Genomic DNA, 14,852 nt, shown 5'->3' on the forward strand with positions numbered 1-14,852 from the left:
ATCCCAAAGATCTCATGGAAGGATGGTCCTATATCAGCTCTATTGGTAGCACAACCAGGCATCTGCCAGTTGTTGACTGGCCATATTGTGCAGACAAAAGCAGATGGAGCCTGTGCTGCAGCAGAATGTGACGCCGATGGGTCCACACTAAGCTCCAAAAATTAATAACCTGGTGTAGACAAGCAGGTGCACAGTACAGACGGGGACCTGCCTGTGTGGTAATCAAGCAATGGTTTTCAACACAGCCAAGGTGTTAACAGCTGGAGTGTGGTACAGTGAAGGGTGTCTCTACACCACGTGGTTGAAGATGTGACCACAGATTGCGCAAACTTTACCCAGCACATGTAATTTCACCAGTGAAGGTGCTGGTAGCAGCATGGCTTTGGCCATGACTGAAATGCTGGGCAGGTTTTACTCATACCTCACATCGCTGTTTTGAAGCTGGTTTGGGTTTTTGTGGAGGCTGAAGTCACCATTTTGACTGCAGGGTACGCAGACATAATTACCCCGAAAGTTGTAATGAGGTTGTAGCAAGATCAAGAGAGAGTCTGGTTGTTCTAGGGGTAGATGGATCTGTACAGTGTATGGCTGAGTAGGCACATCAAGCAGTGGAAATGTTTAGTGCAGAGACGGCTCCACCTCTCGCCGCAGAATTCCTGTCTCAGCCATCACAATCCCTGGAGTGGCAAAGCACCATCTCCAGATAAAATGTAGTTGCTTCTTGCTTCTTTATTTTGAGTTCCGTTTATTTCCTTAAGCTTGAAGGAAGGGCTTCGGCAAGCGGTGTCAGTAATAAATGGTTGGAGAGCAACAGCAGCCTCCCTCTGGTCCTTCTCTATCCTCTGAACCTGGAAAAACTGGAAAGCTGGGAATGGGTAGGATGCTAGGGGTTAAAATGTCTTGAATTCAGTCATGCCTCTACAGAGCCAGGTCTTCACTGCAGCTGCCCTTCACCAAAACATATACCGCAGTCTGTGTACCAGAGCAAACAGCTTTGACCTGTGGTGCTGGGGTAACCACCGCCACAACGTGACCCAGCTCCACAGAATTTTCCCCAGTCCCTCGTGGAGCAGCCCCTCCAAGACGTTACAAGGGTGGCAGGGATAGGCCTTGTTCACGGTTTTCAAAATACCCCATTGATGATGCTCCCCTGGAAGTATCTCCGAGCACATGTTTGCTTCTTTCCTAGTGCAACTGGGTGTCACGGAGAGCAGATCAGGGCCCGAAGACCATCGAGCAGATTCATAAAGAAGCCAAGATTGAAGAGCAAGAAGAACAGAGGAAGGTCCAACAACTCATGACCAAAGAGAAGAGGAGACCGGGTAAAGTAAAAGCCAAGTTGGCTGCTCGTCTCACTCATTTCATCCAGTGGCCATAAAGGGAATCCCACATAAAAGAAAAAAAATGCGAGGTTTTTCTTCCCTAAGTGTAATGAGCAAAGGGAATTGGGGCCTGATTGTGGCTGAGGCTGGAGAAGGAACAGACTTGCCATGGATTGGCTGTGTGGATTTTTCAGGAGCAAATCCCTTGGGTAAAAATAGACAATCGTAGGCCAGTAGTACTTAAGTTTCACATTCATGCAAACCATATTTGATTTTGTGACAGGCTGCCAGAAATCTGTTAGAACAAGTTACTACGTAGGAGTCAGATTTGCCATCCATTCTTGCATACAGCAGAATCTAATTTCAAGAGAATAGCATCTAATTTCAAAAGTAACCATGTTGTCTTTAGCGGTTGAAGTTGTGAGGTGTTAACTCGCACACGAGACAGTGTCTTGGCGTTACCTTAAATTGCTCCCAGCCCTTGAGGTTGGCAGTACCTGAAGAAGAATTTGGAATGACTGGGACAGAGCAGGGCAAGGAGGAAGAAATCTTTGTGATTCTTGAACACTAAAGATTGTCAAATGGAAGTGCTGTGAAAACAGGGCATAAAGAAAATACATGTAGACTTTATTTATCCTAAAACTGACATTGGGAGAAGGTAAGGAACTTGTGGCTGCTTGAATGGTTCTGTGTCTAGACTAGCATAGCATTGCTGAAATCTGTGCAACAAGTGCAGCTTTGGGTTGGCAAAGGCACGTCGTCTGCTCCTTCAGTGAGCTTGTGAACACACAGTACGTGCAGCCATATCCAGACTGCAAGAACACATGCTGAGAAATCTAACCAGGAAGCACTGATAACAAAACCAGCCCTTGAAAATAGTGAGATCTCATATGTTGAGGCTATTTTATAATAATAAACTCAGGCGAGCTAGTTCTTGGTCTGAAGAAACATTCCGAAAGACATGATTTCTGCACAGAATTGTGCTGAGGCTTAGCAGAAACGTGCCATCATCTTTTCCTCCTCTTGCTGAGCCTGGAGACGATCGCCTGTGCTTTCCCAGGGTGCGGCTGGAGCAGTGGGGATGAGCTAAGGGTGGTTATGTTTGTCATCTGGCAGGTGTCCAGCGGGTCGATGAAGGAGGTTGGAACACTGTGCAGGGGGCAAAGAACAGCAGGGTGCTGGACCCCACCAAGTTCCTTAAAATCACCAAGGTAGGTGCCAGCACAAGACTCGTTCAGAGCAACAACAAAGCCAAGGTTTAACCTTATTGTATCTGTCTGTCTAGGAAAGACCAGTAACGGTGTTTAGAGGTCAAAACTTGGGGTTTGGGGTATATTAAATCCCCAGAGTTTATAGTGTGCACAAATAAAGCACAAGGGAAGACTCTCCGTGGTCTTCTGAATGTTCCCATTTTGTTTGTTCTGAGGGGAAGGGCGTATTAATACACTTTTTCTCAGGTTCATAGTGTCCTTTTAGTGACCCAGACGTTCTCTTAGTTGGAAAATCTGCATTTTATTAAATGATGAAGAGAGATGTGAATCAGGGTATTGGGTGTGATGGTGATGCAGCACATGACGTGGCTCTGACAGAAGGGTCTGATAGAGATCATTTGCTGCCTCAAGTTCTCAAGACCCCATTCTGACACTGCTGCTTAGTAGAAAGAGGATGCCACATTCAATCGGAAAACAAAATGTTCCTGATGTGTTGCAGATGGCAGCACTCCTGTCTTGAAAGGTTCAAGTAGTATGAGGAGAGCCGTGTCCACTTTTACGGTGTTCTTGGACTGCTGTGTGGTGCAGTTGCATCCCTCAGAATGCCATAAACTTTCATGCCCATCCTCCGGATGAGCATCTTCCTATTAATTTACCATTAGAATGGTAGTTTGGGGACATCTATTTCAGGCTGCAGGTTAGACAAGCTTGGAAATTTCTTTCACTGATCTTCAGAACAGCTTTGTTCTCCTTTTTCTCGCCAAGGAGAACTCCGTTTTTCACATAAATCAGGGAAATTCCTAGACGTTCCCTTGTCCCAGTTAATGTCGCTCTTCCCTGGATTTTACTCTCAGTGCCTGGATGCTCAGCAAGCTGGAAAGTAGAACCTGGATGGGCTGTAGCCCTTCTGCAGATCAGACTTGGTTTGTTCCTTGTGAAAGTCATAAAACAGTCTCCAAAACTTAATTAGCAGGAGGGATTCAGCCTGCTTTTGTCTGGGCTTACAGCTCATCTGGGAAAAGTCCTTCTACTGCATTTAGCACAAATACAGTACAACTAGAGCTAACCCCGCAACAACTGCATTGTCGGAAGGAGAGAGGAGCTCATACAAAGAGATCTGTGGGGTCACAACCTCCTCGTCAATAAATTCACCTACTGAGCTTTGTAAAATCAATGTCCTCTTCTTGTCAGACACTACTTTTTCCCTCCGAGTTCTGCAACCTGTTGTCATCCCTTGCCCTCTGAATTCTGTTTGTTACTGTGCAGGTTCCCCCCAAGGTTGTGACTGGTAGGTGGAGTGGACAGCAAAACCGTTCTACTAGTCACAAACTAACTGAACATCTTTCAAGTACTGATATCATGCGCTTTTTCCTCCTTACTGAGCTTCAGAGTTCCCAAGTAAAAAAAGCTCCTGGTCATTGTGAATGTCTGTGACGCTTTGGGAGAGGCTGTTCGTCTTGCCCTTTGTTGTTTGTGTCCTCTGTCTTTGGCTGGGGTTTGGTCTTCCAAAAATGTGTTAAAGTGTATTTTGGTGTTCACAAAATGGGGATTGTTGCCAAAAAAATACCCCATTTATAATTCAGATGGATAATTTGCCCTTGTAATGGTTTGTCTTGATGTGTTTTACAGCCCACAATAGATGAGAAGATTCAGCTTGTGCCTAAAGCCCAGTTGGGCAGCTGGGGAAAGGGCAGCAGTGGTGGAGCAAAGGCAAGCGAGATGGGTAAGTCAGGAATGGGTCCTGCCTCTCTGCTTTGCTACCAGCCATCCTTGCCAAGAGCGGATTTGGGTGGGAATGCTCCTCTCCATGTGTGACTGTCTGACCAGCAGGGTTAAAGTGGGGCAGGACCAGCCTTTTCCCTTCAGTTGTCTCCCCATCACTCTGAAAACAGCTATTGCTCAACTGATTTTTGTGATGCTAAGGCATCAGCAGCTACTGACCTTGTTGTCGCTCTTGTCTGTGTTTTTACAATCTCCCAGACTCCTTACGACCAAGTGCCACTAGTTTGAACAGATTTTCTGCGCTGCAGCCTCCAGTCTCATCTGTATCTGCCTCATCCGCATCTTCAGAATTAGATTCTCGCAGGGCCTTAACTAGGTAAGCTTCAGTCCGACGATGACTTTCCCTTCTGCTGTCTGTCTGCCTGCGCCTTTCCTTCGCTGCTCTAGTTACTGTCACGCAGGAAGAAAGAATTTCATTGAATTTCGAGGAATGAATGAGTCTTTTCCTCCACCCTGTGTGCTTTGAGTTAACTTAAAACACATGTGTATTTTGTATCTTTGGAGAGACAGGTGGTACTGATTTTTAAAGCCATTAAATGGAATATTTTAAGTTCCACTTTTCAGTCACCCTTCGTGTAAGATACACTTGCTAGTAGTTTATAACAAGTTAAACACCTCTTCAGATAAAATGGTGTCATAAATGGCTATTCAGGTTGGATTCAATGGTCGTGGGTTCAGCCAGGTCAGTAGGTTTGTTTATCCAGAAGAACATGCTGAAAACCTCGCAGAAATTCTGCAGGGCTCTTAAAACATTCTGGCTGTGCCTGACCCTTCCCATGCAATGTGACCCAGCTTGCCCGTGCTTCCACATCATGTGATGCATATGTAAGGCTGTGCAGCACTCTCACACCCCAGTTTCATCAGGGCTACAGCCACTCCAGCTTGTAGCATAAAACGTATTAACCCTCAATAATTTATCACCTCTAGACACTTTTTAGAAATGTATGGTTTGTTAAAAATGTCACTTCCAGTATGCACAAGCTGCTGGACTGTTTCCTTGGGTTTGTCCCTCTGATGTTTTCCTTCCTTTTTCACCTAAAACTCTGGCTTACCTGGATATTATTCTGTTTTGGTGTCATTTTGCCCATCTTACTCATTAACACAGTAATTAATAGGACAGACCCTTGTCACCTGTTGCTGGTAGCCTTCACTATTCAGAAGCTATTTTATCAATAAATAGGTAAAAAATACACCGCTCTTTCACAGTAGAACAGTACCTTTACATTATAGAATTCACTGTTCTGCATCTACAATAGGTGCTGTAAGGACTTCATTGCTTTTCCGTGTGTACTTTAGGAAGCACTGGCTCTGCCTGTCCACTCAGTGGATATTTGGTTTTATGCATCTCTGAGACCCGAGTTCATTTCGATGATAATTTAATTTGAAGTTAAATTTTCTGTGTAGCTACAACCATAAAAAATTGAGAGGACAATCCTGCAGGGTTTGGGTTGTGGGGTTTTCCTGCAGTTGCTAGAAAGCTGTCCAATGTCTTTTCTTGCGAGCAGGAGTTACTTGTACCGTAACCTTTAAGTGTTTATGGTTTTGTTCCGCAGTCGCGGAAGCACAGGCAGGGAGAAGAATGACAAACCTCTTCCGCCTTCCCTCTCCCGCCCCAACACCTTCCTACGGGGCAGCAGCAGTAAAGAGCTGCTGCTCGACAATCAGGCACAAGAGGAGCAGCGGAGAGAGATGCTGGAGACAGTGAAACAGTTGACAGGCGGCATGGAGATGGACAGAAACAGCACAGAGGCAGAGAGGAACAAAGCCAAGGAATCTGGTAAGCGGCTCTTCCGTGCTCAGGGAATCTTGCTGAGTACGTGAAAAGGCATAAGGGAAAATCTGTCAGAAAAAGTGGCAGATTTCTGTGCAGCGGTGTGAATATTTGTCCTACAGTCACACATCAAGCTGCAATAGCTGTGATCTGCCTCCCCAAGGTTTGTAACAGTGGATTCATACAGGCCTTGGCATCATCTCCTCCCTCCAGCTCCCCCTTGGGATTCGTTGGAGTTGAAAGGCTGCAGGTACCAGCAAGACACCACGTCGCTGTCATGCCTGCTCAGACCCTGTTGCTTTTGCCATCGGTTTCTGGGCTCAGAGTCCCCAAAATCAGTGTCAGTTCTGTGGAACCACTGCTTCAGTGCCCAGTAAAGCCGTATCTACCCTTTCTGCACGTTTGCCACGGCCAGAGCAGCGATTTGGGTCTGGGACAGAGCATGCACAGCATCTTTTTAGTGCTGCGTTGTTGCCAGCCCTCCTTCTGAGCAGGCCTTAGCACAGTGCAGTGTTAGCACTCGCTGGGGTGGCTTGTCACCTTGTCAGCACTGCAGCTCTGGCTTTTTGCTCCTGCCAGCTTGAGCCAATCTGTTAGTGAGAAAATATTGAGGACACTCAGGGCAATGTTCCCTGTGGACAGAGCCTTTGTGATAAGTACAGTGTTCTGCTCTGTCCCTGGGAAACATCTAGAAACTGCTACAGTGAGGAACACGTCTTGACTGCCACAACACAGCAGATGCTTGTCTTGAAGCTTCAGGACTTTGTACAGGACTTCACGGGGACCAAGGTTTTGGAGATGTGATCAGGAGATTGCTTTGGGTTGCTGCCCATTGAGGTCAGCATGTTTTAAATTTCCAGCATGCTGTAGCAGCTCAAAGTTTAATTATTTAATGTTGATAGAGAACTTTGAAAGTGTTACAACCTGTGTCACTGCCAGCAGTGTTTCTACAAGAAGGTTGATTTACAGAACCATCAGGAGTTCATGCAGGGGAAGTTAGCCAAGAAAGGAATGACCCGTGCCTGATGATGGGAGAGGGAACATGCCCTGCTCCGGTGACTTCTGTTTTCAGAGCGTCTTCTCTGAAAATGATGCTGATTTTCCCTTTCCAAATGCATGTAGTTTTTTTCTTCTATTTCTACCAGCCAAGCCAGAAGCTACCCCAGCTCCAGCACAAGAAAAGCCTTCACTATCAGAAGAGGAAATAGAGAGAAAATGCAAATCTATCATTGATGAGTTCTTGCATATTAATGATTTTAAGGTAAGCAAAATTAAAATCTCACTTAGCAGAAAGGTCTGTGGGACTTGAGTATGTTTTCTCTCCAGGAACAGTGTCTTTGTAAGCACCCAGCTCACGCAGAGGTAACGGAAACGATGGGGCCTGTCAAAATCTGAGCAGCAGCAGCTCCATGAGTGTTTTGAGGACAGTTGTCTCCCAACCTTGTTTTCTGCCCTCCTAGTAATAGGAAAAATAGGCCAGCTTGTGTGCTTTAAGTAGCAAGATGTATGCGTATCTGTCATGAATCACTGAGCAGCTCCATAATAGCAGCGATTTTGGAAGCAGAAAAGCCAGTGGGAAAATAAACTGAGGTTTTCATTCAGTTATCAAAGCATGTGCTGTTCTGATCTGGAGGCAGATAAAGCAGTCCTAAATATTGAACAAACCACTCCAGAGTATTTTTAATAAACATTGAAAATTACGGAGCAGCTGTCATCACTTCCTAGTTAAAGGTTGAAATTTTGTTTCCTTTGTAAATGGATTTCTGGTTCGTCCAGGGAGTTTGCAAGAAGTGTTACGTTAGCTGCAAAGTTGATTGGTTTGATCTTTTGCTGAAATAAATTTTTAAAACCTGCCAAGTTTGAAATAGCAGCACTGGGGAGTTCCTGGTTTGGCACCCTAAAAGCAGACTTGCTGCTTCCGCTTCATAGGGCTTCCAATTAAAATCAGAAAGAGGAATATTCTTGTGATGGATTGTTTTGGGTTCACATCTAGTTATCAGGAGAAACTATTAAATCCTGGTTTGGAGAAAAAAAAAATGCTTTGATTTGCAGTGTCCCCCAGCTTTGCTGGCCTGGCAGATCTCAGCAGGGAGAGTCAGGGGCGGGGGGGCTGGTGAACAAAGCAGTCTCCGGTCCTTTTTTCTTTTTGCCATAGACTTCAAAGGCTCACCCCTGGATGTCTGGGGCGAAGGGGCTGCTTCAGTTTCTCTGCTCACACATACAGTGAGATATTTTTATGGCTGGATGGAAACACGAGTTGAATCATATTAGACAAGTGCACCTCTGCTTAAAAAAAGTACATCAGATTGAGGCACCTTGTTTGCATTAAAGGGGTTACTTAATAATTGTAAATTCTTGCTGTTCTTCAAATGCATCGTGCAACAAAGCTGCTGACTAATTCAACTTAAACTCACATTAACAAGGCCATATATGAGTGTGTTAATGTAGCATAGAGCATAGGAATAGCCGTTTGTCATGAGTTTAGTCTTCAGTATTTAACCTGACTGTAAATTAAAACTGCTGATCTGTGTGCTGGTGTCCAGTGGCAGCAGGGTCGAGCTGTGTGTGTTCACCTGTCTGTCCTGGAGACACAGAGATCTGTCAGGCACATCTGACGGGAGAGCTCTGGCCCGAGCGTGCCGTCTGGGACCGCCAGGCCGATGACCTGCAGAAAAAAGCTGTTCAGGACCTGCAGAAATGCATCTGGGGCTGCCAGTTCTTGATAACAAAAGGCATAACCTAAGACAAAGAGCAAATGTCTTTAGTTGGGAAGCCCACTGAGATCCGTTGGGCTCAACCTAGAAGGTCAGTAGAAGATCTTCGCTGATGACAGTGGAGGTTTTTGATATGAGAGCTTTCAGAGACATGCTCATTTAAGAGTGTTTTATTTGCTTCAGTTACAAAATGCACATGCCAGAAAGCAGAAGCTTTAGTAAGGGGAAGTTTTCCTCCAAATGCTCCCCACCTATTTTCTGCTTCTTTATATGATGTGGGTTTGTAACAGGCATTTTTGTGCCAGGTTGGATCAGTAATGAATCTAACCTCATGTCCTCTTTTTGACTTGGCTTGATATTTGATGAAATAGTAGGTGTTTTGGTGGCATCCAGAAGACAATTCCTGTCCTTTCACTGAGCAGCCAAACTGTACTCTGGAGTGTGATGGTGTATTTTACAAATTGTTGCCTGCATCGTATAAATTCTCATATCTTTTTTATTATTATTATTATTCTGTTGCCATCTCAGTGATGATTTGTGATGAGCTTCCACAGCCTAGTCCAGCACCTTTGCTGGAAGCTTCACTAAATACTCATTTGCCAAAAAAACCCACCCTATCTTATAGTTGAAAATATTATTCTGCCCCGTTTTTTGATGTTTTCAGTTCAGGCGAGTGATCCTGTGTGTCATTCGAACAGGAAGCAATGCAGTGTGTGGAGGAGCTGAGCACCCAGAATCTGCTGCCTGTTTTCGTGCGAGTGGGAGTGGAGTCGACACTCGAGAGGAGTCAGATCACCAGGGATCACATGGGCCAGTTATTACATCAGTTGGTGCAGTCAGGAAAGCTGAGCAAGCAGGATTTCTTCAAGGGGTTTGTATTCTGCACATAGAAATGAATACTTTTTTTCAGCATTCATTGAACACTGTGTTGGAGAGGAATTATTTCCCACCTTGCTTTGGTATCCTGCCTTCTCCATGCATCTGTTTGGAAGGAGTATTTTCACCTGGGTGTATTTATGAGTAATATAATTATTGTAATATATTTAAAGTATTTCACGTTAGTGAATGTAAATATTTTTGTGTTTTTGTATTGATTTCTAAGCAGATATGTAGGTGTCTGTTGAAGTGTTTAGAGGTCTGGTTTGTGATGCGTTTGCCAATGTTAGTCTTTTGGCACATCACTGAACGAGAGTAAAAGAGGAGGAAATAGTCAAAAGTCTGTACGTGACATTAATGCCTGGAGGCTGCGTGGCCTGAGGGCCTGTGCATCCACAGAACTGCAGCCGTTCTCCCACAACAGGCTTCACCCATACGATGCCGTTTCTCAGGACAGCTCAACTCCAAGGAGCAAATGTGTCCTCAAGGGGCTGAGAAGGAGAATACACGCCAGATGTGTATCAGACGGGTTAAACCTTCCTCAAGAGGTCCGAGTTTCAGCTGCTGTTCACATCAGCTCTCTGGGGTTTGTGTTCCCAGCCTGGATTTTAACTGGTGTCCAGTCATAAAACGATCCGTGTTCCCAGGGAGGTCTCTGGCACTGCTCGGTCCTTGCTGGGGCTTAGAGGAGAGTGGTTAAAACGGGGACAACCATGAAGAGCCACCAGCGAACGAACAGATGAAGTGATGCTTTTGATACCGAGTTTCGAATAGTTAGTCTTGTCTTGCTGCTGTTGAATCATGTCTTACCGTGGCACCGCTGACCACTCCGATCATGATCTCCCTGTGCCCATGTCTGGTGGTGAATTTCCATTGTGATGCAATCCAGTGGCTCACAGGAAAAGTCCAAAACGGTTCAAAAAAAAAAAAAATTTAAAAAAAAAAAACCAACATATCAACAGGGAGTCCACTTGTCTCTGTCCACACAGTTGCTGATGGTCAGAGCAACTCATTCAAAGTGTTACATTTCCATAATGGATTGTGATGAAAGCCGTTCCTGTGTTTCCTGGAGTGTGGATAAGTGGTGGTGATACCATATAAGTAGGATCTTGATGAAGTAGTGGGACATGCAGTCTGAATGTGGCATAAAAAAAGTGAAACAGCTCCTGGAGATGATGAAAGGGCAAGTGGTGTTCAGCCAGCACATGAGTACACCACCAAAAACCACTATATTTATTCACGCAAGACAAATTATTGTGTAATTAGGGGTTATGGGACAAGTACTGGTCGTAGCGCAAGTCTGGAGAGTTACACAGCAGGAAACCCATTTCTGGCAGAAATCCTTGGACAAACCTGGGTTGAAGTAGTAGCACAGGATGTAATGAACAGAGCAAAGGAGATGGTTTCTGGGTCTGAAGCACGAGAGAGATTTATAGTCGCTAAACTGGACCCCAGAATTTTCAGGATTTTCAGGCAGAAATGAATCATGATGAAAACTGGCAGGAGAGCCAGAAAAATAATCATCTTGTACCAGGCACAGGAAAGGAAGCCACCTACAAGGGTTTTATTGGAAAAAAGAGTTAGCGTGATTCCGGAAACGGTGTACGGCATTGGGGAGCAGTTTTGTAATTCGTCCTGCCACATTTTCTGTTCTGGATGGAAACCTTCATCTGGCGTATTGAACTTTTTTTCTCATGTTGTTTTACATACTTACAGACATTTTGCTGCTTACCTTACATTTGGGCTTCTGTTATCATTATAATGCCCTTCTGTAAATGTTTGGATGTTTTTAAGAAGGCTCCATTTATTAGATGGTTTGTATTTCTAGACAAAAATGCTTTTTTGGTTTAACAGGTTTTACTAGTTAGCAAACAATTTGTTACTGGGATAGAAGAATTATTGTAAATAGAGCTTTCCTGGATATATTATCTGCTGGTTTTACAAAAGGCAATGCCTTTTTCACGTACTCGCCATGTTACTACGTAAAGAAATTCATTCCTGAACACCACTGAAAGTATAAGATAGCAATAGGGTTTTTTGTTGCCTTTGTGATTCTCTTCACTCCTCTCTCCTGTAACAAAGGATTTTTAAAGTGCAGGTTTGCTTTGCAGGAAAAGCTTCAAATTAAATTGTATTTAATGCTTGGCATTTTTCCTTCTTCTTTTAAAGCTTTTCAGATACCTTGGAGATGGCGGACGATATGGCCATAGATATACCCCATATTTGGTTGTACCTAGCTGAGTTGGTGACCCCCATGTTAAAAGAAGGAGGAATCTCTATGAGAGAACTTATACAGTAAGCAATGCTGCTCTTTTCTGGTGTTGGTTGAGCTGAGCACTCTGCCTGGCTATGCTATAGTATTTGTATTTTCACAGCATGGTTCCCATCAGTAGATAAAAGACAAGTGGTGTTAGAGGCTCAGCTTCTCGTGTGAGCTGATAAAAGGCTTGCTGCACATCGTTCGGGACTTGCACTAGGCTGTGGTAGGAAGGGAGCTTGCTGCTCTGTTCAGGGGTGAAAGTTTCATCCATAAATCTGCTTCAGTCCTGTTTGTTTCTAACTAAACAAGTAAACTAAAAAATACTTTAAAAATGCCCCACTGTTGTACAGTTGAAGTTGTTTGAAAGCACAGCAAGGCCCTGAGAATTAGATTTGAAGAGAGCAAGGTGTCTCAGGAGTGTAATAACTACCACGAGGGTGTTGCCTTAAATGGGCACAAAAACCATGCCTGCAAGACTGGAAACTGTTCCCAGGACCAGAGTTTCTCTATTTTGCATGTGACCTTACATATTTGGGGATAAACTGGAAACCAGTCGAATGGCTCCCTTTTCCTGTAAGTGGTGTATTAAGAAAAGAATAGCCTTTTCCCTCAAAAGGGTCCTGCTGCCCAAATGCAGCATCCCACAAAAATGAGTGGATTTGACATGACATTAAAATGAAGTATTTCTAATTAGCCCTGTTGTGGCAAGTGCACTGCATCACTGAAGTCTGTTTTATCAGCAGTGCTAGCCAGATGGAATCCTTTATCCCTGGCAGAAGTTAAAGGTGATGTCCTGCCTCACTTTGATCACTACCCCTTTGCCTTGCATTCCAAATTCAAATTATAAGGAAAAATATCTGGTTTTCTTTCATTCTAGAGAATTTAGCAAACCTTTGCTTCCTGTGGGAAGAGCCGGTGTCTTGCTTGCTGAAATCTTGCACCTTCTATGCAAACAAATGGTAAGTGTCTGGGTGTACTGTTCATAGATGGGAGCTGAATGCAGCGAGTACATGTTTATGCATGAAGCCTACACATATCCCACGTGAAGGTATTTAGGGATGGGCCAGCCAGTCCAGATAACCTAGGAAACCTGCCTCTTCATCCCCAGTTTCCAACCAAGCCTTACGAGGTTCCAAAAAGTTGAGTTAACTTTTTTTTTTCTCATCACTTTTCCCTTTTGCAGGTACCTTTGCACCTGGCTTCTTCCAGAAGCTAGAGTGCTGAAATGCTGCAAGAGGGACATGCTCGAGGTATTTCTGGGCTGACCAGAAGCAGCAAGTGCCGGAAATCTTGCGAGAGAGCTGTTCTTGCAGACCGGAGAGGTTCTAAGGGTTCGGATAAGCTTCAGATGGCCTCTCAGACTTCTGGGTGCTTATCCAAACTAAACCTGCCAACTCCTAAGATTCACCCATCACTAGGGGTAGTAGCGACACTTTTTCACCCTGTAACTTCTAGAGCTCTCTTACACATCTCACAGTTGTGTGTCCAACCAGTTTGGTGGTTTCCCTATTAATTCTGTCTCCATTTTTTGTCTTTTTTTTAATATATATATATATAATCAAGCTAAATACTGCACTTCGGATATTTTCAACCCTGTAAAATCCCTCACTTGCCTTTTCTTTTTTTTTTTTTTTCTTTTTTTTTTCCTTTATAAAGCATGCATTCAAATAAGGTTGAATGTTCCAGGAGCATTTCAGTCTAGCAGTGCAAATAGTGACTTTTTATTTATTTATTTTAGTCTCATGCTTGTTTGGACAGTCAACTTCCATTTGTTGGGTTTTTTTCCTCCATTCTGTGAAAGAAAAGCTGCTGTGCTCCAGGGGCTGAAGCACAGCCTTGGGTTTCTGTTTCTGCCACAGCTTTCTAATTCCATCTTGTCCAGGCCAGCACTTGGACTGGGTATTTCAGTGTAGTATCAGTCATCTAATTCAGATCCTGATGAATAGTAGCAGGAACCATGCGCAATTAACTCTTAATGATCTGTATTGTAAACTTAAAAGCATAATCTGCTTTGTAAACTACAAATCAGGCTGCTTTTATTAGGGCTTAACTGAGGCTACACAGTCATCTCCCTTGTGCAGGTGCTTTAAGGTGAAGTTTTGGCAAAGCATTTGGGTGTTTTTTATTCTTGTATTTTTTATTCTTGTCAGAATTGTATATGTGCCCTCTTAGGCAGGACACCAAAAGGTCAGCGTGACATTAGAGGATGCGGGAGATTGAACTGTATGTGCTGCAAAGGCGCTTTTCTCAAGGTTTGCAATAAATTCTAGGAATTGAAGAGTGAACTTGGCATTATGTTCCTGAATTTGAGGCTTGATCTCTGCACAGAAAACAGCCATGCAAATAATTATTTTCTAAAAGTAGCTGATCTGCTGGTGCCTTAATGTCAAGGCAGGGGAAGTATGAGTCACAGAGTAAGTTGCTGTCAGAGTCAGGAGAAGATTCTTAAGTCATCTAACTGCCAGCTCTGTGTCACGGCCGTGGGAAACTGTGCCTCGTTCAGATGTGTCACTTTTCATAGGTAATCTCTGGCTGAGGTTGCTGGAAACCCCACGTGTCACATTATGCCTTGTTTATTACCCATCACTGTGGTGTCTGACCACTTGACGAGATGTGTATATCTGTGGCAGGATTGCATATATAATTTCTCTTGCACGGGATTTCCGGATGTTTTCACTTCATTGCTAGGCATCTTGTTTGGTGGCTGAACGGTTCTTTATTTCTCCTGACACAGCTGCACCACTCCAGCTTGTGTAAGCTCCCCTGGTTGTCTCTCAAGTGTTTAAAATGAACAAACTGCTTGTCTTTTAGAGCCATAAGAAAGTGGGAGCCTTATGGAGGGAGACTGGCCTCAGTTGGAAGGACTACTTACCTGAAGGGGAGGATGTACATACCTTTCTCATGGAACAAGTGAGT

At 44.1% G+C, this 14,852-nt stretch overlaps 1 protein-coding gene across 21 annotated transcripts in view; it reads left to right on the top strand.

Moving 5' to 3' along the window:
* Window positions 1-14,852, top strand: part of EIF4G3 (eukaryotic translation initiation factor 4 gamma 3) — a 148,353-nt gene that overhangs the window by 126,422 nt on the left and 7,079 nt on the right. For 19 of the 21 annotated variants that reach the window (XM_056333773.1, XM_056333774.1, XM_056333776.1 and 16 more), the window contains 10 exons: window positions 1,190-1,322; window positions 2,439-2,533; window positions 4,163-4,256; window positions 4,514-4,631; window positions 5,869-6,092; window positions 7,232-7,347; window positions 9,499-9,671; window positions 11,846-11,971; window positions 12,814-12,895; window positions 14,748-14,846. In XM_056333773.1, the coding sequence (XP_056189748.1) occupies window positions 1,190-1,322; window positions 2,439-2,533; window positions 4,163-4,256; window positions 4,514-4,631; window positions 5,869-6,092; window positions 7,232-7,347; window positions 9,499-9,671; window positions 11,846-11,971; window positions 12,814-12,895; window positions 14,748-14,846 (1,260 nt within the window). Of the gene's footprint in view, window positions 1-1,189; window positions 1,323-2,438; window positions 2,534-4,162; window positions 4,257-4,513; window positions 4,632-5,868; window positions 6,093-7,231; window positions 7,348-9,498; window positions 9,672-11,845; window positions 11,972-12,813; window positions 12,896-13,119; window positions 13,593-14,747; window positions 14,847-14,852 lie in introns of those variants that run through there. The other 2 variants (XR_008821075.1, XM_056333788.1) reach the window with 2 other exon arrangements.

Source organism: Falco biarmicus, chromosome 3, assembly GCF_023638135.1.
Source record: "Falco biarmicus isolate bFalBia1 chromosome 3, bFalBia1.pri, whole genome shotgun sequence".
In the NCBI taxonomy this organism is placed as follows: domain Eukaryota; kingdom Metazoa; phylum Chordata; class Aves; order Falconiformes; family Falconidae; genus Falco; species Falco biarmicus.